Here is a 27,302-nt window from a genome sequence, read left to right on the forward strand (position 1 = left end):
GGGTCTCGACCTGAAACGTCACCCATTGCTTCGCTCCTGAGATGCTGCCAGACCTGCTGAGTTACTCCAGCATTTGATGCCTGCCATATACGATGTAATGTATATGATGTAAGTAGATATCAGCAAGTACACGGGAGATAAAGAATACACTCATGTTTTTTAGCTCCTGAACATAGAAAGATAGAAAATAGGCGCAGGAGTGGGCCATTCGGCCCTTCGAGCCAGCAGCGCCATTCAATATGATCATGGCTGAACATCCGAAATCAGTACCGCTATGGCCAAGAGATCATTAAAGCTCCTGGGCATTGGCACCGCGAGATCTGCTCACGTCCAAATACATAATCGGTGGCAACACAATGAGGAGAACCTGTTCTCAGCGCAATTTCCTGACCAGCACCTTCCCTCAGCCGTAGCCCCCCCTGGGCTAACGAATCAGAGAATGGGAACTCTCCCTGCAGTACACAGGTCGAAAGCAAACGGCTCACTGCCCCTCCCCCCCCCCCCCCCCCCCCCCCCCCCCCACAGAGCCATGGAGAGAGCCAATGTAATTTAGTTTAATTGAGCAGAAACTAAACAAACACGACAAGATTGGTGAGCGGAGTACACAGGAGCCCTGTGGTTACATCCAGCCCCGCGCAGTAACAGCAGTGCTCGGCGAGAAGAGGCAGCAACGTACATTATGTGACAAAGAGGCAATTTACGGCTGAAATAAAAGCAGATATTAACAGCCAATCTTTCATACTGTGCGGCACCATTAACCATCATTATTTGATCCATGAAATTTTATAAAAGGAAGCTAAACATTTTGACGTTATTGGTCTGTGGGAATCACTGGTGTGAACAGTTTGGTCGAGTGACATCGACTGTCGTTCTCCAGCCAGGCCTTTCCTTTGAACCAAGGTCATTTCTGAAGAAGGATCTCAACCCGAAATGCCGCCTATTCCTTTTCCCCAGAGATGCTGCCACGAGGGTCTGCAGGTGTTGAAGGTTTGAGCAAAGCACAAAGTACTGGAGGAACTCAGCAGCTCAGGCAGCATCTGAGGACGGAATGGTGAGTCTGAAGAACTATCACCTGTCCATCCCTTCTTCAGATGCTGCCTGACCTGCTGAGTTCCTCCAGCACATTGCGCTTAGCTCATAATTATAGCTCATCTAAACTAATCACATTTGCCTGTGTTTGATCCATGTACTTGTCCAAATATGTTTTTAAATGGTGTTATTGTACCAGTTCCCCTGGGAGTGGGTGAGTGGGGGGGGGTGGGGAGGGAGGGGGGGAGTGGGGGAGGGGAGGGGTGCTAGACCAATGCAGGAGAGGTTTGGACCCTATTCTAGTTTATTATATTGTTTACAGAGTACTATGTTTACATATTCTGTTGTGCTGCTGCAAGTGAGAATTTCATTGTTCTGTTTGGGACATATGGCAATAAAGCACTCCTGACTCGTGAACATTCTGTCTGACTGTGAGTGGTAGAACATTTCCTTCATGCTGGCTGAAGCAATCCACCCAGCATTCTCCTAGTTTCTCCTTCCTCACTTTCACATGAATATCCCCTCAGTCTGACGTCATCTGTTACACTGGAGCTTTTAACTCTTCCTGTCTGTGATACATATATATTTATTTATTTTTCTTCATATTTCAGATACAGCGCGGAAACAGACCTTTTCGACCCACCAAGTCCGCGCCGCCCAGCGATCCCCGCACACTAACACTATCCTACGCACACTGGGGACAATTTTTACATTTACCCAGTCAATTAAACTACATACCTGTACGTCTTTGGAGTGTGGGAGGAAACCGAAGATCTTGGAGAAAACCCACACAGGTCACGGGGAGAACGTACAAACTCCTTACAGTACAGCACCCGTAGTCAGGATCGAACCTGAGTCTCCGGCGCTGCATTCGCTGTAAAGTAGCAACTCTACCGTTGCGCCACCGTGCCGCAAACATAGCCAACATCTTAGAAACATAGAAATTAGGTGCAGGAGTAGGCCGTTTGGCCCTTCGAGCCAACACCGCCATTCAATATGATCATGGCTGATCATCCAGAATCAGTACCCCGTTCCTGCTTTCTCCCCATATCCCTTGATTCTGTTAGCCCTAAGAGCTATATCTAACTCTCTCTTGAATACACCCAGTGAATTGGCCTCCACTGCTTTCTGTGGCAGAGAAATCCCCAGGTTCACAACTCTCTGGGTGAAAAAGTTTTTCCTCATCTCCTTCCAAAATGGCCTACCCCTTATTCTTAAACTGTGACCCCTGGTTCTGGACTCTCCTAACATTGGGAACATTTATCCTGCATCTAGCCTGTCCAATCCCTTTAAGAATTTTATGTTTCTATAAGATCTCCTCTCATGCTTCTAAATTCCAGTGAATATCAACCCAGTCGACCCATTATTTCATCATATGTCATGATGTGTTTTATACATAACATCATCTGTTACGCTGGAGCTTTGAACTCTCCCTGTCTTTGATACATAAACTACATCTTAGCAGGTCTGTATAAGTTTTAACACGCTACACTTCCCCATTTCCAACAGCCTTCCGCCCTAAAGTGTGGTTTTAGCCCATTAACAACACATTCACACTCGGATCATGTAAGATTGCACACGTTAATTAGTGTTTACCCATGTTTGTAATCATCATTTAAGGGCATTATCTGAAAATAACGGCTATCCTCTCTAAAGAGTCAGACATCAATGTTCACTCTGCTTAACCTATCAGCACATTAAAAAATGATTGAATTAACTACAGATTGCAATCTTTTATGAATTACATCATAAATAGAAATAGTTGCATTATATAACTGGGAGTTCTGATCACATCATATAAGGCAAGTGCATCGCCCAAAGCAATGCATACGTATTTGTCATCAGCCTTTATTATATACTCCACTTTCTACTGATGCACCGTAGAAAGCATTTTATCGTGATGCATCACAGCTTGGTTTGGGAACAGCTCCATCCGAGACCACAAGAAATTGATCAGTGCGGGTGTCAGGGGTTATGGGGCAAAGGCAGGAGAATGGGGTTGAGAGGGAGAGATAGATCAAGCATGATTGAATGGCGGAGTAGACTTGATGGGCCAAATGGCCTCATTTTGCTGCTAGAACTTATGAAATTGCAGAGAATAGTGGACGCAGCCTAGACCATCTCACAAACCAACCTGGCTTCCATTGACTCTATCTACTCTTCACACTGCCGCCCTTGTGCTGTGCTGGTGGCCTTGCCGAGGCAGTGTGAGGTGTAGTTGGAGTCAGTGGAAGGGAGGGTGAAACTATATCCTTGTTCACCACTCCCTTTGGTCAAGTGCTCGACATAAGTTGACCTTGTAAGTTGACCAGACGCCAACTCCGGCAAGGCCCGTACCTTTTACTGGAGACGATGGGGACGCGCCACCCTTTGATCTGGCTGAGCTCAGTGTCGGAGACCTCAATCTGTAGGGGAAGTCGAGGTACCCACACCGTGACTTCCAGCGGTGCGCTCAGGTGCTCATACGTAAAATTGACGACTGCGTTCACTTTGCCCCGCATCTCCTTTCCGTTCACCAGGATGTAGTCACATCTGTCGGAAACCTGGGACAAAGAGAAGGAATAAAAAACCTCATCAATAGAGCACCATCGCCTGGAAAATGTACAGCATCTTGCCCAACATCTGTCCCAAGCTCTTGAACACACGACAAACCACAAACATTCAAGATGTACAAACAAGGAACTGAAAGATGCCGGTTTACAAATAAAAGGCACAAAGTGGCTGGAGTAACTCAGCGGACCAGGCAGCGTCTCCGGAGAAGAAGGATGGATGACGTTTCAGGGTCGGGACACTTCTGGGAATGTGGAGTTGGAGCCAGGGTCAGATCCACCATGATCCTGTCGAGTGGCTGAGGAGGATTGAGCGGCATTTAAAGCTGCTCCCACCAGCTTAATCAAGGGTGAGTCTCACCCCGGACATTCCCTTTTCTCCCCTCTCCATCAGGCAAGAGGTGCAGGAGTGCGAAAACGCACACCTCCAGATTGGTGATAGGTGACATCCAATCACCAACTAAAGAGCGGTCCTGAGCAACCATCCACATCATTGGCGACACTCGGACTATCTTTAATCGGACTTTACTGGACGTTATCTTGCAATAAACATTATTCCTGGATGGCTCGATTGAAATCATGACCAGTCTTTACGCTGACTGGATATCCTGCAAAAAAAGCATTTCACCAGACACTGTGCTCTTGGTAATAAACTCAATTATACTAATCTAAACTAAACTAAACTCAACTAAATGAAACTAAACTAAACTAACGAAACTAAATTAATCTAAACTAAACTAAACAAATCTCAACTTTAAGCAAAACGTTTATCCTGAGCCTGTGCTGAATACACAAGGCGGCCAGATTTGATTGAATTTGGGCTGCCAGATAGTTTGTGCCTGAATGTAGAGTGAGCAGAATCATTAAAAACTTTGACAATTTTTTCTACTGGCAGTCAAGGACGATTCCAACTCACATCAGTGTTTTCCAGAAAGTAAGCCAACCGATTCTGATTTCTGATTATTAGACATTGGAATGGAATGGAATACTCTGTTGTCACATGTGGCAAGTCACAGTGAATGATTTGCTTGCATGCCCAAGGTATGCAAATAGTCGCCACATAAACAGCGCTGACAGAGTTACAAAGTACCCCCCCGCCGGCTCCTCCTTTGTTCCCATAAAAGGTTTATAGAACTTCCTCTAACCTCGTTTTGGTCAGCACTTAAATGTGGTTAGCTGGCAGTCCAAAATATCTCCTTTGACATTTGGAGAGTGAGCCAGGGAGGATGCACCATGGATATGGCCCAAACGTGGGCAGGTGGGACGAATATAGATGGAGCATTTTGGCCGGAATGGGCCTGTTTCCATGCTGTATAACCCTATCATATCATATCATATCATATATATACAGCCGGAAACAGGCCTTTTCGGCCCTCCAAGTCCGTGCCGCCCAGTGATCCCCGTACATTAACACTATCCTACACCCACTAGGGACAATTTTTACATTTTACATTTACCCAGCCAATTAACCTACATACCTGTACGTCTTTGGAGTGTGGGAGGAAACCGAAGATCTCGGAGAAAACCCACGCAGGTCACGGGGAGAACGTACAAACTCCTTACAGTGCAGCACCCGTAGTCAGGATCGAACCTGAGTCTCCGGCGCTGCATTCGCTGTAAAGCAGCAACTCTACCGCTGCGCTACCGTGCCGCCCTATGTGTAGGAAGGAACGGCAGATGCTGGTTTATACCGAAGATAGACAGAAAAAGTGCTGGGGCAACTCAGTGGGTCAGGCAGCATCTCTGGAGAAAAAGGATGGGTGATGTTTCGGCTTGGTGCCGTTCTTCAGACTCTTTATCAGAAACTCCATGACTCTTTATCATAAATTGAGCCAAACACAATGTGCTGCAGGGATTCAAAGGGTCAGGCAATATCTGTGGAGGCAAGTGATGTTTTTGGTCGGGACCTTTCTTCAGGCTGAACAAGGGTCCCAACCCAAAATGTCCTGGCTCCTCCCCCTCCAGAGAGGCCACCTGACCCACTGCCATCCTCCAGCACTTTGTGGTTTGCTGAAGATTGCAGCATCTGCAGTTTCTTGTGTCTCCACACCAGAATTTGATGTTGCCGGTAACAAATCAAGATTCAGCTTCAAACTGTACTAAGCAGTGGGTAAGAGGGCCAGTCGAACGTTCTAACAGGACGGCACAGTAGGGCTGTGGTAGAGTTGCTGCCTTACAGCGCCGGACACCCGGGTTCAATCCTACCTACGGGGTGCTGTCTGTATGGAGTTTGCACGTTCTCCCTGTGACAGCTGGAGTTTTCCCCGGGTGCTCTGGTTTCCTCCCACATCCCAAAGAAGTGCAAGTTAGCAGTTTAATTGGCTTGTGTACATTTTCCCTAGTATGTAGGGTAGAACTAGTGTAAGGGCGATCGCTGGTCGGCGTGGATTCGGTGGGCCGAAGGGCCAGTTTCCACACTGTATCTCTAAACTAAATCATACTAAACTAAACAGATGTATGATTAGATAAAGATTTAGATTCTATAAATAGTATAAGAAAATAACTGCAGATGCTGGTACAAATCGAAGGTATTTATTCACAAAATGCTGGAGTAACTCAGCAGGTCAGGCAGCATCTCAGGAGAGAAGGAATGGGTGACGTTTCGGGTCGAGACCCTTCTTCAGTCTGAAGAAGGGTCTCGACCCAAAACGTCACCCATTCCTTCTCTCCTGAGATGCTGCCTCACCTGCTGAGTTACTCCAGCATTTTGTGAATAAATAGATTCTATAAATGTCAGCTTGCTACACAGGAGTTGCTACAAATGCTCTTTGGCCTCACTCAACTTTGAATTTGGTCTCTGGAACTATATTCTTTCTGAAGAAGGGTCTCGACTCGAAGAGTCGCCCGTTCCTTTTCTCCAGAGGTGCTGTCTGACCCGCTGAGTAACTCCAGCTTTTTGTGTCTATCTTACATTCTTTCTTTATTGGAGCTGCTGACAGAGTCACTATGCAGAGTCTGAAGCTAAAGAATGATGCACGGTTAGAGGAATTGGTTCGTCAAAGAAGAAACCAGCAAAAAAAAATTTCCATGAGGAAGTGCAGCTCAGAGTGGGGACAGAGGTACAGACAGTGATAGATGCCAGGAAATGGCAGAATCCTCAAATTAGAACTTGCAACGCTAAAATTAGAGATGCACTGATTCTTCGTTAGATTTAATTAATTAATGAACCAGTTCTTTAATTGAATTTAGTAGAAACTCGGGAGTTCTCTCCACATGTGCAAGGGTAAGTCGGGCTCGACTTTAGACTTTAGAGACTTTAGACTTTAGAGATTCAGCGCGGAAACAGGCCCTTTAGCCCTCTGAGTCCACACCGACCAGCGATCATCCTGAACACTAGCACTATCCTACACACTACGGTCAATTTTACAATTTTGCTGCAGCCAATTAACCTACAAACCTATACATCTTTAGGGTGTGGGAGGAAACTGGAGCATTCAGAGAAAACCCACGCGATCACAAGGAGAACATACAAATTCCGTAAAGACAGCACCTGTAGTCAGGATCGAACCCGGGTCTCTGGCGCTGTAAGGCAGCAGCTCTACTGCTGTGCCACCCTAGGTTTGAGGTAATACCCTAAGACGTGACCGGATTGTGAGGTTGCCAGTTTCAGCGACTTATTGATGACTGCATTCTGACAAGAATGCTCTGGGTCTAGCCGTACCAGAAAACTTGGACAGATAGGGAGATTTACCCTCTGCTGATCTGAGACTTTCAAGAAAAACAACCCCGTGCAATACAGTGGAGAGCATTTATTCACAAAATGTTGGAGTAACTCAGCAGGTCAGGCAGCATCTCAGGAGAGAAGGAATGGGTGACGTTTCGGGTCGAGACCCTTCTTCAATCTGAAGAAGGGTCTCGACCCGAAACGTCACCCATTCCTTCTCTCCTGAGATGCTGCCTGACCTGCTGAGTTACTCCAGCATTTTGTGAATAAATACCTTCGATTTGTACCAGCATCTGCAGTTATTTTCTTATACAGTGGAGAGCATGTCGACTGGTTGCATCGTGACCCGGTTTTGCAATTCGAACGCCCAGGACTGACGGAAATCGCAAAAAGTAGCAAACTCTGCACAGATCATGGCGGGCTCTGACCTGCCCGTCATCGAAGGGATCCACAGGAGTTGCTGCCTCAAAATGGCAGCCAGCATCGTCAGAGACCCACGCCACGCTCTCATTCACTGCTGCCATCGGGAAGAGGAGCCTGAAAACTGTAACGCCCAGGTGCAGGAACAGCTTCTTGCCCAGGTGCAGGAAACCAGTCTATGCCTTGGCTCTGACCATCCATCACCCGTTCAAACTAGTCCTATTATGGCCCATTTTCTCATTCACTCCCTACACACGAGGTGCAATTTACAGAAGCCAATTAGTCGAGAAACACAACGGAACAACATGCAACATGCCGGAGTAACTCAACGGCTGCCCCCGCAGTTTCCTCCCGCATTCCAATGACATGCGGGTTTGTAGGTTAATTGGTTTCTGTAAATTGCCCCGAGTGTGTTAGGTGTGAAACTGGGATAACATAGAGCTGGTGTGAATGGATGATCGTGTAAGAAAGAACTGCAGGTGCTGGTTTAAATCGAAGGTAGACACAAAATGCTGGAGTAACTCGGCGGGACAGGCAGCGTCTCTGGAGAGAAGGGATGGGTGACGTTTTGGGTCGAGACCCTTCTTCAGACTGATGTCAGGGGAGTGGGCGGGACAGAGATAGAATGTAGACGGAGACAGTAAGACCAGTGGGAGAATTGGGAAGGGGAGGGGATGGAGAGAGAGAGGGAAAGCTAGGGCTATTTGAAGTTAGAGAAGTCAATGTTGATACCGCTGAGGTGTAAACTACCCGAGCGAAATATGAGGTGCTGTTCCTCTAATTTGCGCTGGGCCTTACTCTGACAATGGAGGAGGCCCAGGACAGAAAGGTCAGATTGGGAATAGGAGGGGAAGTTAAAGTGCTAAGCAACTGGGAGATCAAGTAAGTTAAGGCGGACTGAGCGGAGATGTTCAGCGAAACGATCGCTGAGCCTGCGCTTAATCTTGCCGATGTAGAGAAGTTGACACCTGGAACAGCGGATACAATAGTTGAGATTGGAGGAGGTGCAAGTGAACCTCTGCCTCACCTGGAAAGACTGCTTGGGATGGGGAGTCAAGGGGGGAGGTAAAGGGACAGGTGTTGCATCTCCTGGGGTTGCAGGGGAAAGTAACTGGATAGGGGGTGGTTTGGGTGGGAAGGGACGAGTTGACCAGGGAGTTGCGGAGGGAACGGTCTCTGCGGAAAGCAGAAAGGGGAGGGGATGGGAAGATGTGGCCAGTAGTGGGAGGTGGACGATTATATGCTTTGAATGGATGATGGCTGATCGGTGCGCACCCAGTGAAGGGCCTGTTTCCACGCTGTATCTCTAAACTAAACTAAACTATCAGCCATATGTACAACAGCAGCAAACATCCAAAATTTCTTAAATCAAGCAATAAAATGTTATCACCAATCAGACCCGCTGATATCCCAGTGCAAGAAAACTGTGAATAAAACGCAATTCCAGCAACAAACGCTTTGATCTTTGAAGCTTTGTGAAAAGTACGGCATGAAATGAGCTGCTTGAACCTCAGTAAAATGTAGAAAGCCAGTCCCTAAACTTAGCTAGATACAAATCATTTAAAAAAAAACAAGTGGTCTGCATTTCACTTGATTAATGCTCAAAATAATGCAAATGTCAAATCGTTGGTCAGTGATGTAGATCAAAATCAATCAGAACATCACACTGAAACGTTTGTTTTATTACAGTGGGGGGTTCTCACACAGGGCCCTGTTAGTTTGTAACAATCCCCAAACTAGACCAAACTCAAGCATTGGGCTGATTGAGGTGATAAAGCCCCATCTTGTCAGCGTGTAAAACATCACGCCTTTGACGTGAGGTGGTCCTTTCAACCACAGGAGGAGCACGCCCACCCTGAGTGACCGAGGTGTGTGTTATTAGATTCAATACTGGCATTTGATCAGTGGCGGCATGGTGGCGCAGCGGTAGAGTTGCTGCCTTACAGCACTTGCAGCGCCAGAGACGCGAGTTCGATCCTCACTACGGGTGCTGTCTGTACAGAGTTTGTACGTTCTCCCCGTAACCGCAAGAGTTTTCTATGAGATCTTCGATTTCCTCCCACACTCCAAAGCCGTTCAGGTTTGTAGTTTAATTGGCTACTTGGTGTCAGTGAAAAGCATCCCTAGTGTGTGAAGATAGTGTTAATGTGCGGGGATCGCTGGTCGGCGCGGACTCGGTGGGCCGAAGGGCCTGTTTCCGTGCTGTATCTCTAAACTAAACAAAAAATTGAAGAGACGTTTAGACAGGTACAAAGATATGCAGGGAAGGGAAGGGGAAATATGGATCACGTGCAGGAGCAGGGGATTAGTTAACTTGGCATTATGTTCAGCACAGACATTATAGGCCGAAGGGCCTGTTTGCTTCTTCATTAGTACGGCCGTCAAAGGTTACAGGGAGAAGGCTGGAGAATGGGCATGAGAGGGAAAGATAGATCGGGCATGAATGAATGACGGAGCGGACTGGATGGGCCGAATGGACTAATTCTGGTCCTATGACTTATGAACCTCTGAACTTCTGTTCCTGCGCAGTATTGCTCTGTCTGAAAGAAGAAGTTGGACATCATTTATTAAGATAGCAGAGAACCAAAGCACGTGGTCCTCTGGTTTGGCTGAGAACACAGATGCACACAAATAGGCCAAATAGGAAAGAACATGAGCGTATGTCCCTGGAATCAGCCATCTCCTCAACCCAACAGGATGCCACAGGTAGCTTAGAGCCACACCTTGTGATACTCACAGGACACCTCCGCTGTACACTGCGATGTACAGGAATGAACTGTGCGATGTACAGGAATGAACTGCAGACGATGGTTTAAACCGAAGATAGACACAAAAGGCTGGAGTAACTCAGCGGTTCAGGCTGCATCTCTGAAGAAAAATAATAGGTGACGTTTCGAGTTGAGTTCCTTCTTCAGGCTGAAGAAGGGTCTCGACCCAAAAGGTCACCTATACCTTTTCTCCAGAGATGCTGTCTGACCCGCTGAGTTACTCCAGCCTTTTGTGTCTGTCCTCTGTACTGTTCAACGTTCTATGTTCATGTTCTATGATGGGTATTGCTGCAGATCTTTCACAGAAGTTACCAAAGTATGATTTGGAGAACCATCACTAGTCCTGATGCTAATAAATGTCTGGTTCATTGTTATTGTCACGTGTACCAAGGTACAGTGAAAAGCTTTTTTGTTGAGTGCTTTCCAGTCAGCAAGAAGTCTATACATGATTACAATCAAGCCGTCCACACAGTTACAGGATAACGGGGATAACTTTTTGTGCAAGACAAAGTCCGATTAAAGATAGTTCAAAGGTCTCCAATGGGGTAGGTGGGAGGTCAGGACTGCTCGCTGGTTGGTGAGAGGATGGTTCAGTTGCCTGATAACAGCTGGGGAGAAACTGTCCCTGAATCTGGAGGTGTGTGTTTTCACAATTTATGTCATTAAAAATGTGGCATAAGTAGCATCAGATAATGATTGGGATTTCTCTAACTTCAAGTAACCCTTGCATTCCCTCTCTCTCCATCCCTCCCCCACCTTAGTCATCCTGCTAGTTTCACTATTGCCCTGCTTAGTCTCACTGTTTCACTCGGCAGATGTACACGTTAGCACCTTCTCCACAGCCAACAATGGACCATTGTGGGCGCCACCTTTACTTGACCATCGGTGTTGGCTTTGATTTGTCCTTTAGCATACCTTTAATTTATTTGTTCTTTCTACCTCTTCATACCTCTAGTTTCCCTCTCCCCTGACTCTCAGTCCGAAGCAACCAAGACATCACCTATTCCTTTTTTTCTGGAGATGCTGTCAGACCCGCTGAGTTACTCCAGCATTTTGTGTCTATTTTAGGTAAAAGGAGAGGTTTAGTCTAGTTTAGTTTAGTTTTGAGGTACAGCGTGGAAACAGGCCCTTCGGCCCACCGGGTCCGCGCCGACCAGCGATCCCCGCATATTAACACTATCCTACACACTCCAGGGACAATTTTTACATTTACCAAGCCAATTAACTTACATACATGCACGTCTTTGGAGTGTGGGAGGAAACTGAAGATCTCGGAGAAAACCCACGCAGATCACGGGGAGAACGTACATACTCCGTACAGACAGCGCCCGTACTCGGAATCGAACCCGGGTCTCCGGCGCTGCATTCGCTATAAGGCAGCAACTCTACTCATGCCGCCCTTACTAGTAATCAATAGCATTTAAGTGAAAGCTGGCCCCTTTCTAAGTCAAGTCTTCTCCAACTAGAACAGTTATTTTGCAACCAGACAATGCCATCCTATGGTAATGCAGTGTAGCAATGGGAAAAGGTCAGTTTTCACTAAATATGTATCGTGTCTGAAAATCCATTCACTCGAGTGGTGCAGTTATCCAAGAGAACATGATTTAATGTGGTGCCTAACGTTCCACATTCATTATCAAGACAAGTACTATTGCACACATGGCATTCCTTTGTCAAGACCCATCTTTTATGTTAAAGAGAGTGATTAGAACAGAGACATGTTTAGAAACCAGCCAGTACTTCGAAGATCAATTATAAAGTGGGAGAAGATGGAATATGACCATTAAGTTTAGTTTAGTTTAGAGATACAGTGTGGAAACAGGCCCTTCGGCCCACTGAGTCCACGCTGACCAATGATCACCCATATACTAACACTATCCCATACACCAGGGACAATTTAAAAAGGACAATTAACCTATAAACCTGTACGTCTTTGGGATGTGGGAGGGAACCGGAGCACCTGGAGAAAACCCACGCAGTCACAGGGAGAACGTGCAAACTCCGTGCAGACAGAATGTACAAACTCCGTACAGACAGCACCTGTAATCAGGATCGAACCTGGGTCTCTGATGCTGTAAGGCAGCAACTCTACCCCTGCGCCACTGTGCCACTCTCTGGCCAAAATAATCTAAAAGGAACAGGCTATAAGAGTTCCGAGATGTTTATTAAAAGAAAGAGAGTTGGTCCCTCCAATGACAGAACTTGAGAATCAAAAACGGGAAATTGTTTTGCATCAGTTCTTATGGTGGAGACCCTGACATATACCAGTAACAATAGGTAAACCAACAGGGAATGAGGGATTTAAAACAATCTCTTTTCTCCAGAGAAAAAGTACTGGGCAAATGGGAGGGCTGACAAATGTTTTTGAACCGCTGAAGAAAGTAGGGAAACAAAAAGAAGGAAACTACAGGTTAAAACACAAAAGTGCTGGATGAACACAGGGGGTCAGGCAGCATCTGTGGAGGGAATGGACAGGCGACGGTTCTGGTTGGGACGTTTCTTCAAACGGTGAGTATGATAGGTGGGTTTAGTCCAACATCTGTCATAGAAACATAGAAAATAGGTGCAGGAGTAGGCCATTTGGCCCTACGAGCCAGCACTGGCATTCAATATGATCATGGCTGATCATCCAACATCAGTACCCCGTTCCTGCTTTTTCCCCATATCCCTTGATTCCGTTAGCCCTAAGAGTTAAATCTAACTCTCTTTTGAAAACATCCAGTGAATTGGCCTCCACTGCCTTCTTTGGCAGAGAATTCCACAGATTTACAACTCTCTGGGTGAAAAAGATTTTCCTCATCTCAGTCCTAAATGGCCTACCCCTTATTCCTAAACTGTGACCCCTGACTCTGGACTCCCCCAATGTCGGGAAAATGTTGCAATCCATTACCAAGAAGGTAATAGCAAGGCAGGAGAGCATAAGACAACCACGAATAATCGGTAGGGTTTTATTACATGTGAAACGTGTTTGAACTTGGCTGGCGTTCTTTCTGGATGTGAGTAATGGTGGGTTGGGGGGAGCCAGTAGATGCAGTATATTTGGATTTCTGGATGTGAGTAACGGTGGGTAACTTAGGGGGAGCCAGTAGATGCAGTGTATTTGGATTTCTGGAAGGCTTTTCCACAATGTTCACATGGAAGGCTAAGGCACAAAAGAGTACATAATTTTGGAGGGAATTTTATTTGCTATATTCATAATCTTTGCTACGATAACAATTTTTTTAGAGGAAGTACGTGGATAGGAAAAGTTCAGAGGGATATGGGCCCAATGTGGGCAGGTAGGACTAACATAGACAGGGCATCTTGGTGGGCGTGGGCAAGTTGGGCCAAAGGGCTTGATTCAATGCTGTATGACTCTATGACGATAACTTAAGGGCCTGTCCCACTTAGGCAATTTTTTAGGCGACAACCGGCGACTCTCAAAGTTGTAGCAGATCGTCAAAATTTTCTTTTACCCTACGACAATGACCACGACAAGGCCGAGTCAGGTCGATACAAGTAACTTTTGTTGTGAAACTAGCACCTGGCTAAGAGATTACACCGTCTTCGGAAACATCGTGAAATTCCCACGCTTACCTGACCGGCAAACTGTCGCCTCCAATCTACCTGTCAAGTGTCCTGACGGTAAATAAATTGGTTAAACAAAACTATCTTCGGGTATCTTCAAATGCCTCTTCTTAATTTAATATTACGTGCTTCTAAATGCATCTGCGACAACCTAGCAAACCTGGGGACAGCATGCGACAGCGCCCGCAATAAGCTACGATATCTGGCGACAAGCCAGCTGTCGCCGAGAAATTTCTATCCGGAAAATTTTTCCGAGATGCACCCAGATTCATTGAAGACTCCTCACGATCATGCCCGCAACACCCCGGCGAACATTTGGCGACAGTCTAGTCGCCGGCAGTGGCCTTAAAATCGCCTAATTGGGACAGGTCCTTTACAGAAAGCAGACATGGAACATAGAACATGGAAAAGTATAGGTAGGCCACAGGCCCTTCGGCCCACATTGTCTGTGTCGAAGATAATGCCAAGATAAACTAACCTCATCCGTCTACACATGATCCATACTCCTCCATTCCCAGCATATATACATGTGCCTGTATAAAAACCTTTTGATAGTCAGTATAACATGGCCATTTTTGGATTGGCCATCAGAAAGCTGTGAAGTGCCACAGGGTTCGGTGCTGGGGTCTCAAACACCCACAATCTATGTCAGTGACGAGACCAGGTGCATTGTAGCCACATTTGTTGTGATACAAGAACAAGAGGGTTAGCAAGATGTCAGAAACATCGGGCAAGAAGTTGGCAGATGTAATATTATGTGTGAAAATGTGAGGTTATCCACTTTGGAAAGAAGAATGTAAAAGAAAATTATTACTTTGAATGGGGTTCCACTTCAAATTGCCGTGGTACAAAGGAACGAGATGGCCCTGAACCATGACACCCAAAGTGTTGGCATGCCCATCCGGGAAACGTAATGGTATTAGGTTCCTCCAGCAGTTTGTGTTTTGCTTTTGTGTTTTGTTTTAAGCTTTTGTCTGCATTTCCTTGTGTCTCCAAGTCTAATGGGATCCTGGTCTTAATTGCAGTTTTAAGTATGGAGTATGAATAATTTCATAGTTCTGTTGTATGACATGTTAACATTCTTGACTCCCAGGCCATTTTTGTTTCATTTCTTCCATGCCCACTTCCCCTCTCCCTCCCCGCTCCCCACCCACCATATGATAAGGATCTTTTTTGTTTGGCAATTGGTAGCGTTAATACAGGCTTGGCTACGTTGAACAGCGTAGGCACGGCAGCGCAGTGTTTGAGTTGCTGCCTTACAGGGCCAGAGACCTGGGTTTGATCCTGACCATGGGTACTGTTTGTATGGAGTTTGTACGTACCTTCTGTGACCACCAGGGGTGTCTCCGGGTGCTCCACTTTCCTCCCACATTACAAAGACGTACAGGTTTGTTGGTTAATTGGTTTCCGTAAATTGTCCCAAGTGTGTGTGTAGGATAGTGCTAGAGTACAGGATGATCGCTGATCAGCGTGGACTCGATGGGCCGAAGGCCCTATTTCCACGCTGTATCTCTAAACAACATCCTGGATCAGGAATAGTTTTTGCCTTCCAGTATTCAGAGGGGATTGATGGGGACTATTATGTGAGCTGCCTGGAATAGCTTCCTTTCTTGTATTCCATTCAGTTCATCACGGCAGTGAGTTTTCATTGTTATGGTATTTCAGAATTATTAACAGGATGTCACTTTGAAGATTTGAAGATGCAATTGGCAATATTTCGAGGGAGACCTTGGCACAACTAAATAATCAAATGAATGTTATTTCGTCGATGAGCCATTAGTTTCATGGCCTTGTTATATGCTTATGTCACATTTATTCTGCATCATATATTTTTCTATCTACTAAATCATTCTCAATGTTCCACAGATCAGTGCACAGACATCTCCAGAATCTGCACAGGATTATACATATCAAACACAAGTTATTGATTCCAGCTGGTATTAATGTAAAATAGCTATGTAAAAAACATCATAGCTTTGTACTTGGCACAGAACAAATCCTTTCACTCACGCAATGGTGCAGCACGTTGGCGCAGCGGTAGAGTTGCTGCCTTACAGCGCCAGAGACCCGGGTTCAATCCTGACTGAGGGGGCTGTCTGTATGGAGTTTGTACGTTCTTCCTGTGACTGCGTGGGTTTTCTCCAGGTGCTCCGTTTTCCTCCCATACTCCAAAGATGTACAGGCTTGTAGGTTCATTGGATTTGGTAAAGAATGTAATTTGTCCCTGGTGTGTAGGGTAGTGTTAGTGTACAGGGTGATCGCTGGTAGGCGTGGACTCGGTGGGCTGAAGGGCCTGTCTCTGCGCTGCATCTCTAAACTAAACTGAAGTCAAACTAAAAGCAATGAATGCTTGCAAACAACTTGGTCATGGATTTTTCATTTCAAATCCTGATTTTGACTTCAGCCAATCAAAATCAATTTTAGCTATTATCGCTGCATATCGATCAGTAACAGCATCCAGTGCCTAGGGCTTCCCCCTCACAGGCTGGGGAAAGAGGCTACACTGACCTGATTGCCTTAACCCAACTCTGCCAACTGGATAGGACAGGTTTGGAGGGATATGGACCAAACGCAGGCAGGTGAGACTAGTGTAGCTGGGCCGATGTGGGCAAGTTGGGCCGAAGGGCCTGTTTCCACACTGTATGACTTTAGAAGCGGCTATACCTAACCGGCCTTGGCTCACCCGCCGCGGCACCGAGAACCCGCTCGGAAACAACCCGCCAGGCTGCGGCCTACTGGAGGGAAGCCGCAGAGCCCGGCCCATGTTTGCCTCCTGAAGACCGAAGAACCGAAGAAGACGAAGCCGGCGACGACAGCCGTGAGGAGCAACGGCGGTAGAAATGTGAACTAGGGTCTTACCTCCCGTGACCGCGAGGCCGGCTGCGGGAAGTGCCCACGGGCCACAGAGCGTTGTGGATCTGTGGAATCCTCAGCCACAGACGGCAGTGGAGGCCAACTCACTGGATGTTTTCAAGAGAGAGTTAGATAGAGCTCTTAGAGCTAACGGAATCAAGGGATATGGGGAGAAAGCGGGAACACGATACTGGTTCTGGACGATCACTGATCAGCCATGATCATATTGGATGGTGGTGCTGGTTGGAAGGGCTGAATGGCCTACTCCTGCGCCTATTTTCTATGTTTCTATGTTTCTAATGATGGCCGGGTGATCCAGTTGAACGATCGAGATGGAGGCGATGGCTGCAGAGGCCCGGGGGTCGCCTGGATCGGCTGCCGCTCCGTAAAACCTAGAGCGCGAGGGACGGACCTTGGAACTTTGGAATTGGCGCCAAATCTGTCAGCTGGATAAAGGATTTCACTGTGTTTTGCAAGTGCCAATAAAACATCATTGAGTCGTTGAATCATGTGTTGTGTTGCTGTACTCCTGCTGTGAGATTCTTCCCACTGACTTCAATGGAATGCATTTCGGAGTAAGGGTAATGTGCTGACTTGACTGCATTCTGCAAAATGCTGGAGTAACTCAGGCAGCATCTCAGGAGAGAATGAATGGGTGACGTTTCGGGTCGAGACCCTTCTGGAGTCTGAAGAAGGGTCTCGACCCGAAACGTCACCCATTCCTACTCTCCTGAGATGCTGCCTGACCTGCTGAGTTACTCCAGCATTTTGTGAATAAATACCTTCGATTTGTACCAGCATCTGAAGTTGTTTTCTTACACTGACTGCATTCTGCAGTCGCACTCATGACAGGGGGATGAATGCCTGGACACATGCGTTCCTTATAATGGCAGAGAGCAGATCCTAAATCTTCCGCACCACAATACCACACGTACATTACATCCCTCGCAGAACAGTGAATTCCTGCATTAAATTTGTCAGTCTCAACAATGCATGTCCATTATGAAACCACATAAGTTACATGAATTGCATTTCTTTCAACCGACATGATAACACACACACTGTTGACTCTGCCTCTAACAGGCCTGACTGCTTTCCAAGAATAAGCAGGATTGCTCAACCTGCAGAGGCAAATGCAGTAGCTATCAGTCAGCTGTATACTGTAAATACCTTGTTGTCTCTGGCATAAAGATGGGGCCTAATGAGCCCGATCAATCTTTAGTCACATTAGTCAGCTACGGTTACCAGCCAGAGCAAATGGCAGTTCTATGACTACATCAAGATTTCTCAAGGATCTTGAGAATGGCCCTTTATATGCTCACAAGTAATAGGAGCAGAATTAGGCCATTCAGCCCACCGAGTCTACTCCACCATTCAGTCGTGGCTGATCTATCTTTCCCTCTCAACCCCACTCTCCTGCCTTCTCCCCATAACCCCCGACACCCGCACTAATCCAGAATCTGTCAATCTCCGCCTTAAAAACATTCACCGACTTGGCCTCCACAGCTGTCCGCGGCGATGTTCCACAGATTCGCAACCCTCTGACTAAAGACATTCCAAATTAGTACTCTGAACAGGCAGTTGCAATTAGTGGTGAGGAAGAAATGAAGCAACATCACAACGGACGTGAATGAATATTAAACACATTTCCAGGATCGTTGAAGGCTGCATCCCTCACTTGAATCCAGCAGAGATTTTCCAGAACAAATGTCAAAGCCTCTGCCTCAGTGGATGCCAGTTCATTACTAGTAAGTCTATAGTTTATGTCACAGACCCAACTCCCATTCATAGCCACCAAAATGCAGCACTTTCAGTCTTCATTTTAAAGCCTTGATGCTCTGCGACCAAAGGCTCCCCCTGAACACACCGACCCTCTGGGACATGTCTTTCCCTGCTTATTTCTAAAACGTGAAAGCCGGCTTCATATTGCTTGACTGAAGGCCAAAGCAATTGCGAAGAAGTCAGATTATTTCAGTTCGACGTGATTTGAAACATATTCATCAAGGAATCAAACCTGCACAAAAAACATTTATGGGTCTTTTCGTTTCACTCTGGAGCTTTTATCAGATATTTCCCATCGCTGCTCATGATTTCTGCGCCACGCATTCATCAAATTACATGGTTCTCCTTGTCGTGATTTCTTTGTAAGATCGTGGCAGAAGATGTCGCTGGAGTGACAATGACTGGGTCTGACTAGCACTGTCTTGCTCCAACTCTAAGGGGTTCTGGTGAGACTGCATTGACTGGGTCTGACTAGCACTGTCTTGCTCCAACTCTCAGGGGTTCTGGTGAAACTGCATTTGGAATACAGGTCTGGTCTTCTGATTTAAGAAATGATGCACTTGCAATGAGCATAGAACATAGAACAGTACGACACAGGAACGGGCTCTTCCACCCACAATGTTTTTGCTGACCATAATGCCAAGTTAAATGATCTCATCTGTCTGTACAGGACCCATATATCTCTATTCCTTGCATATCCATGCACCTACCCAAAAGCTTTTTAGATGCCTCTGTCGTATATGCTTCCAACACCACCACCCCTGGAACCTGAGGGGTAACGTTTTCACACAGAGGGTGGTGGGTGCATGGAACTAGCTGTCGGAGGAGGTAGTTGAGGCTGGGACTATCGTAATGCTTAAGAAACATTTGGACAGGTGCATGGATAGGACAGGCTTAAGAGGGATATGGGCTAAATGCAGGCAGGTGGGACTAGCGTAGATGGGTCATGTGGGTCAGTATGGGCAAGTTGGGCTAACGCTGTGTGAATCCATGTCTTCTTGATTAGTGCGGGTGTCAGAGGTTACGGGGAGAAGGCAGGAGAATGGAGTTGAGAGGGAGAGATAGATCAGCCATGATGTATGGTGGAGTAGACTTGAAGGGCCGAATGGCCTAATTCTGCTCTTAGAGCTTATGAACATGGCTTTGGCAACCTATTAACTCGACCATTAGACCAGGGTCGCGGGCTGGCTACTGCATATCTCTGACCATGCAGGGTGCCCCTTTGAAGGGCAATGATTTCTGATCCAGAGGACAACAACCGAGATGAAGAGAATAACACACAGCAGCTACTTTCCTGAGCCATACGAAACAGCAAATAAAAACAACACACACGGGGCCAACAAAGTAACAAGGCAGACCCGCGTTGATTTTTGAGAGATTTTAAGAGTCATTATCGATGACAACCTAAGTGTTTCATTTTCCGAATCAGAGGAATTAATCGTCTTCAGTTTCAAGTGGAATTCCCTGGATGAGGATGTGTGGCATCTTAATCGAGAAAACTGTTTCTGTCTTAAAGATCAAAAGAAATAATTACTTGAAGGATGCTTACAATCATAATGAAATGTTTCAGTCCCGGCTTCAGCTTCTCACAATCGATAGCACCAGATTCTGAAAGAGCAAATTTTCCCACGAGGAAAAAACCACTACATTCAGATACCACCACGCTGATCCTGAGTCATCGGTGCCGGCTCTGATTTGTTCTGTGCCTTTTTATACGTCTAGTTTCCCTCTCCCCTGACCCTCAGTTTGAGGAAGGGCCTCGATACCTGAAACGTCACCTATTCCTTTTCTCCAGAGATGCTGCCTGACCCGCATTAGGAGTTACTCCAGCATTTTGTGTCTATCTCCGAAGAATTGTCTGTCCATTTCCTTCCAGCAGTTTTTTTCCCACGTATACTCTCCTTGTACCAGTGAGTCAGAGAAAGCCTGCCAACTACCCAGCAGTAATTACAATGATAAACGTGGGTTTGCAAGCTTCATTTAGTTCTTCACTTGCAAACGCAGCTTAATTATCTTTTAAATATCCTGATAGAATATATCCAGTCTGAAGAAGGGTCTCAATAGACAATAGACGATAGGTGCAGGAGTAGGCCATTCGGCCCTTCGAGCCAGCACCACCATTCAATGTGATCATGGCTGATCATTCACAATCAGTACCCCGTTCCTGCCCTCTCCCAATATCCCCCGACTCCGCTATCATTAAGAGCTCTATCTAACTCTCTCTTGAAAACATCCAGAGAATTGGCCTCCACTGCCTTCTGAGGCAGAGAATTTCACAGATTTATAATTCTCTGAGTGAAAAGTTTTTCCTCAGCTCCGTTCTAAATGGCCTACCCCTTATTCTTAAACTGTGGCCCCTGGTTCTGGACTCCCCCAACATTGGGAACATGTTTCCTGCCTCTAGCGTGTCCAATCTCTTAATAATCTTATATGTTTCAATAAGATTCCCTCTCATCCTTCTAAATTCCAGTGTATACAAGCCCAGTCGCTCCAGTCTTTCAACATAAGACAGTGCTGCCATTCCGGGAATTAACCCAGTGAACCTACGCTGCACACCCTCAATAGCAAGAATGCCCTTCCTCAAATTTGGAGACGAAAACTGCACACAGAACTCCAGGTGTGGTCTCACTAGGGCCATGTACAACTGCAGAAGGACCTCTTTGCTTCTTTACTTAACTCCTCGTCATGAAGGCCAACATGCCATTAGCCTTCTTCACTGCCTGCTATACCTGCATGCTTACTTTCAGTGACTGATGAACAAGGACACCCAGATCTCTTTGTACTTCCCCTTTTCCTAACTTGACACCATTCAGATAATAATCTGCCTTCCTGTTCTTACCACCAAAGTGGATAACCTCACATTTATCCACATTAAACTGCATTTTGCCGACCCGATGCCACCGTTGTGATGTGGGTCTTTGATGATATTGGCTGCCTTTTAGAGGCAGCACGTCCGATGGTGGGGAGGTCAGTACCCGTGATAGACCGGGCAGTGTCCAGCACTCCCTGCAGAGTCAGGCTGAACGCACTCTGCATAAACCTTTCCTCAAGGGGAAGACGGAAAAGACCTTCCTCCTTCCCTAATGTGGCATTACATGGCACAAATATTCCTTTCATTACAAAATAGCAAATTTTCCTCTTTACTATGAGTTATGCCGTGAATACCTCGAGGTGCCCAAAACTTCATAATACAGTAAACCTTTGTTATAACTGACCAGAGTGGGGGGAATGGTGCCCGTTGTTGCCGATTGTCTGCTATAACTGAGTGTAGTATATGGCATTTCATGTCGAGACCTGACAATAAAATGAGTTAGAAGTGCACTGACGGAGGTGCCTTTCAGCTGAAACATGAAAGCAAAGCCTAATGGTACAAACTTCCAAGGTCTCAAAACCACAAGGCAGGTGGTGGCATCGGCAGGCACGGATGAGAAGGTGGCCAGGGTTAGCGCAGGTAGCCTTAGTTGCTGCCTTACAGCACCAGAGACACAGGTTCGATCCTGACAATGGGTGCTTGCCTGTACGGAGTTTACAACGAGTCAGTCTGCTATAACCAAAATCCGTTATAGAGGTCCGTAAAATCGAGGATTTACTGTATTAGCTACAATATACCAAAAATAATTAGATCCAGATAAAGTCATTTTTGAGAACCTTGATTATTTTACCATTTTGGGTTTAATTTTATGGATCATTACAAAGGCAATTTAATGTATTTTTGCTTTGTGTATATCCCTTAAAGGACAACTATTATTAAATGAACAATGAAGTCTATGTCTCCAGTGGCAGCTCCAAGCAACTTATTTTCTTTGAAGACAAAAAACCGCTATTGAAATGAAATATAAAAGACAACCTTGCTGCTTTACCTCTGGAGATAGAAAATGGAAACAAACTGAGCAAAGCTCTCAATGCTGAATTAAGAATTAGACTTTTACTTTAACTTTAGAGATAGAGTGCGGAAACAGGCCCTTCGGCCCATCGAGTCTGGGCTGACCAGTGATCGTCCTGTACACTGACAATATCCGACACACTAGGGACAATTTACCATTGCTCCGAAACCTGCATGTCTTTGGAGTGTGGGAGGAAACCGAAGCACCCGGAGAAAGCCATCGCGGTCATGGGGAGAGCGTACAAACTCCGTACAGCCAAGCACCCGTGATCAGGATCGATCCCCTGTCTCCACCGCTGTAAGGCAGCAACTCTATCGCTGCTCCACTCTGTGCCACTCTGCTCTTAATAATAAAATCATATATATATTTTTCAGGACAATAACATGAAGTTGCAGGCAACCTTCCAAGCTGAAAGAGAATGCCGCTTTGGCCAAATGTACCTGCAGCCAAAATAAATCACTTTGTTCTGCAGAGAACCTTGAAGAAAATGACACTCACTTGCACTTTTAATACAAATGACTCCAGATTCAAGTACAGGGAATGGTTGATGAATTACTCTACGTTAATTTACTAATTTATTCATTGAATCAACGTATGGTACACAAATGTACCAGGAACAAATTGAAATTGTAATATTGGATTATTGCACAGTAAAGTTCAATGCGCAAGGCATTTTGTCATATTTTATATTGTCCGGAAATTTCTTTATGTGAACTATTTCTAAATTTCAGATGCTGCAAAGTTATTAGGTCACATATAAATCACAGCGACATCGATTCATCTTGGATTTCCCCATTCAAGTAAGAATGTTCCTTCCAAAAATCTCATTCTAGTTTCTCAAACAATGATCGACATGAAAAGCTGCCTGAAGAAGAGTCTCAACCCGAAACGACACCTATTCCTTATCTCCAGAGATGCTGTCTGTCCTATTGAGTTACTCCAGCTTTTTGTGCCAATAGACAATAGACGCAGGAGGAGGCCATTCGGCCCTTCGAGCCAGCACCGCCATTCAATGTGATCATGGCTGTTCATTCTCAATCAGTACCCCGTTCCTGCCTTCTCCCCATACCCCCTGACTCCACTATCCTTAAGAGCTCTATCTAGCTCTCTCTTGAATGCATTTTGGCCTCAGAGAATTGGCCTCCATTGCCTTCTGAGGCAGAGAATTCCACAGATTCACAACTCTCTGACTGAAAAAGTTTTTCCTCATCTCAGTTCTAAATGGCCTACCCCTTATTCTTAAACTGTGGCCCCTTGTTCTGGACTCCCCCAACATTGGGAACGTGTTTCCTGCCTCTAACGTGTCCAACCCTTTAATAATCTTATACGTTTCGATAGGATCTCCTCTCATCCTTCTAAATTCCAGTGTAAACAAGTGTATACAAATTCCAGTGCCCAACCAGTTCAAACCAGCATCCGCAGTTCCCTCCTGCACATCTCAAGCAAAGCCCTTGGTCCAACGAGAAGAAAACCGGGCCACAGATATCTCCACAAGATTCCAGCGTCTGTAGTTTTCCAGAGGTGCTGTCCGACCGACTGAGCTACTCCAGAACTTTGTGTTCTGAATAAGATTCCAGTTCCTTGTGTCTCTGTGTATCTCCAATAGTACTCCAGTGCTTTGTGATTTTTTTTGTAAACCAGCACCTGCAGTTCCTTGTGTCAGTCAATAGTAATCTGGCCAAAGAATGTGTGAAAGACACACAGAAAGTATGGATACAAGACAGACCATCATGAAGGATCCTTACACCCCAATATCTTGTGGAATCCTTAACCCAGATGTCAAATCATAGCATTTTAAAGCCTACTTTTTATCTTCGTCTATCATAGAATAACTGAAAGAGGGCAAACATTCTGTCAGGCATGCCAGTGTTTAGTTTAGTTTAGTTTAGAGATATAGCTTAGAAACAGCCCCTTCAGCCCATCGAGTCCAGGCCGACCAGCCCGATCCCCACATATTAACATTATCCTACACACATTAGGGCCAATTTTTACATTTATCAAGCCAATTTACCTTCATACCTCTACGTCATTGGAGTGTGGGAGGAAACCGAAGATCTCGGAGAAAACCCATGCGATCACGGGGAGAACGTACAAACTCCGTACAGACGGCGCCCGTAGTCAGGATTGAATCCGGGTCTGCAGTGCTGTAAGCGCTGTAAGGCATTGAGAATTCAGTGATCCTACACCCATCGTGGGATAGATGGATAGAGAAGGCCAGAATACAATCTCCCGGTTGCCAAACATTTTAACACCCCTTTTCAATACTAACCTTTCTGTCCTGGGCCTCATCCACTGTCAGAGTGAGGCCAAACACAAATTGGAGGAACAGCACCTCATATTTCACTTGGGCAGCTTCCAACCCTAGTGGTATGGACGTTGATTTCTCCCATGTCAACAACTTTTACAATCTCCTGCCCCCCTGTCCCATCCTCGTTATCCTGCTAGTTCCACTGTTCGCATCCTTGTATCCCTGTCTTTAGCACATCTTCCCATCTAGACAACAGTGGGCCATTGTGGACTCCACCCTTCCTGAGGTCATCTGTTCCCGGCCCTGTTTTGTTCTGGCCTTCTCTATCCTTCAGTCTGAAGAAGGGTTCCGACCCAAAATGCCACCTATTCCTTTTCTCCAGAGATGCTGCCTGACCCGCTGAGGTACTCCAGTATCTTCTGATTAATTTACTAATCGTTGCATAGAGATATTTGAGTAGACAGTGGATTTGACAGCCAAATATTCTCTTCCATTTATGGTGTCTTAATATTTAAAGGGGAATCAGTTGTGCATCTATATACTAAAACTCTCATTTGTTTGTTTGTTCCTGAACTACAGCCAAAACGGTACACGATAGCGCGACAGTTTTAGGCCCACCTCACTCACCGTCGTCCCTTTGGTGCTAATGGAAGATGTTTAATTGAAATTGGTGTTATATTTTTAAAGTTATTCACATATTAACGTTTAAATCATCTCCTAAGGAGGGAGGGAGGGAGGGAAGGAGGATAAGGGGGGTTGAGGGGGATGGAGTGGGGGGGAGAGTGTGAGGGGGGTGGAGGGAGGAGAGTGTGAGGGGGGTGGAGGGAGGAGAGTGTGAGGGGGATGGAGGGAGGAGAGTGTGAGGGGGGCGGAGGGAGGGGGGGAGGAGGGGGGTGGAGGGAGGGGGGGAGGAGGGGGGTGGAGGGAGGGGGGGAGGAGGGGGGTGGAGGGCGGAGAGTGTGAGGGGGGTGGAGGGAGGGGGGGAGGAGGGGGGTGGAGAGAGGGGGGGAGGAGGGAGGGGGGGAGGAGGGGTTGGAGGGAGGGGTGGAGGAGAGGGGTGGAGGGAGGAGAGTGTGAGGGGGATGGAGGGAGGAGAGTGTGAGGGGGATGGAGTGGGGAGGAGAGTGTGAGGGGGCGGAGGGAGGAGAGTGTGAGGGGGGTGGAGGGAGGGGGGGAGGAGGGGAGGTGGGGAGGGGGGGAGGAGAGGGTGCTGCACCAATGCAGTATTGGGCCCAACGGGTCCACTTGGACTAGTATTATTCTGATAATTCCTAGGCAGCTGGGAACTCCATGGGAATGATGCGGTAAGGAGTATGTTGAAGGCCGCCAAGCTATCATTTAAAAATGGCTTCAACAAGCCTGAAGTAAAGTTGTTCTGAACACGAAAGCCCATCACAGCTAAAGTCAACAGCCTGGGCACCATTTTAGCATCCTCTTCACATTTACAGCCAGAACTAAAACAACAAAGAGGCAGCAATTTTCAGTTGATGAATGATACATGAGACGGAACAATTAACGATGTTGCTCAAGCAGGGCATCATTTTCTGTGCGTGTTACACAAAGCAGACTATCCATTGGGGACTGCTTTTTGCTTATTCAACAGATTCACCCGACAATCAGCAACTCATTCAAATTTTTAAAAGGTGCAAAACTCCTGTTAGTAGGAGTTTCCACGAGTGGGGACATACTAGAAAGATGACACGAACAATATAGTCTGCCATTTCTTTCATAACTATCTTTGTGAATAGAGGTGACACATTGACGTTTACTGGTAATGCTGCAAAATGCATGTGGAAGCCTTTGGCCTAGTAGGGATAAGTATCTTGAGGTGTTGAGCTTCCTGCCCTGAAGGGGGCAGCACAGTGGCGCAACGGTAGAGTTGCTGCCTACTGCGCCGGAGACCCGGGTTCCATCCCGACAACGGGCGCTGCCTGTACGGAACCTGAATCTCCGGCGCTGCATTCGCTGTAAGGCAGCAACTCCTAATTGCTGGTCGGTGCGGACTCGCTGGGCGAAAGGGCCTGTTTCTGCGCTATATCTTTAAAGTCTCAAGTCTAACACCCCGGTATCACCTCAACACCACCCCTGTGACCACAGGTAGATCTTGTAGGCGTGGCGGTCCAAACACCCCACCATCGTTGCTGCCTTGATCATTCCACAAGGTGAAATAAGTAGTGACTAGAGCATTGTCAGTAGAGAGCACAGCTCAGCCACCTAGCTGCCCTGATAATCTCCTCTAAGACCCAAGACACATTGACACCGGTGTAAAATGTCACAGATTTAAAGAATTGAAAATCACCAATGCAAAACCAAACAATATTCATTTAAAAGACATGTAATTGGTGAAGCAATTTAAAAAAAAGCTAAAATAAAGTGAATAAAACTTATTTTGCTTGGGGGACAAAAGTGCTGAAGTAACTCAGTGGGTTAGGCAACATCCGTGGAGAACATGGATTGGTGATGTTTCGGGTCGAGACGTTTCTTCAGTCTAATTTTAGAGGGGAAGGGGGAAAGAAAGCAGGAAGAGCGGAGGGACAG

The 27,302-nt window shown here is 46.3% G+C and overlaps 1 protein-coding gene across 1 annotated transcript in view; it reads right to left on the reverse strand.

The window, feature by feature from the left end:
- The window catches only part of LOC144605978 (transmembrane protein 132C-like), an 807,862-nt gene that overhangs the window by 46,146 nt on the left and 734,414 nt on the right, over positions 1–27,302 (reverse strand). The window contains exon 6 of the mRNA XM_078421707.1: positions 3,367–3,572. Within this exon, the coding sequence (XP_078277833.1) occupies positions 3,367–3,572 (206 nt within the window). The remainder of the gene's footprint in view (positions 1–3,366; positions 3,573–27,302) is intronic.

This window comes from Rhinoraja longicauda, chromosome 25 (genome assembly GCF_053455715.1).
Source record: "Rhinoraja longicauda isolate Sanriku21f chromosome 25, sRhiLon1.1, whole genome shotgun sequence".
Taxonomy (NCBI): domain Eukaryota; kingdom Metazoa; phylum Chordata; class Chondrichthyes; order Rajiformes; family Arhynchobatidae; genus Rhinoraja; species Rhinoraja longicauda.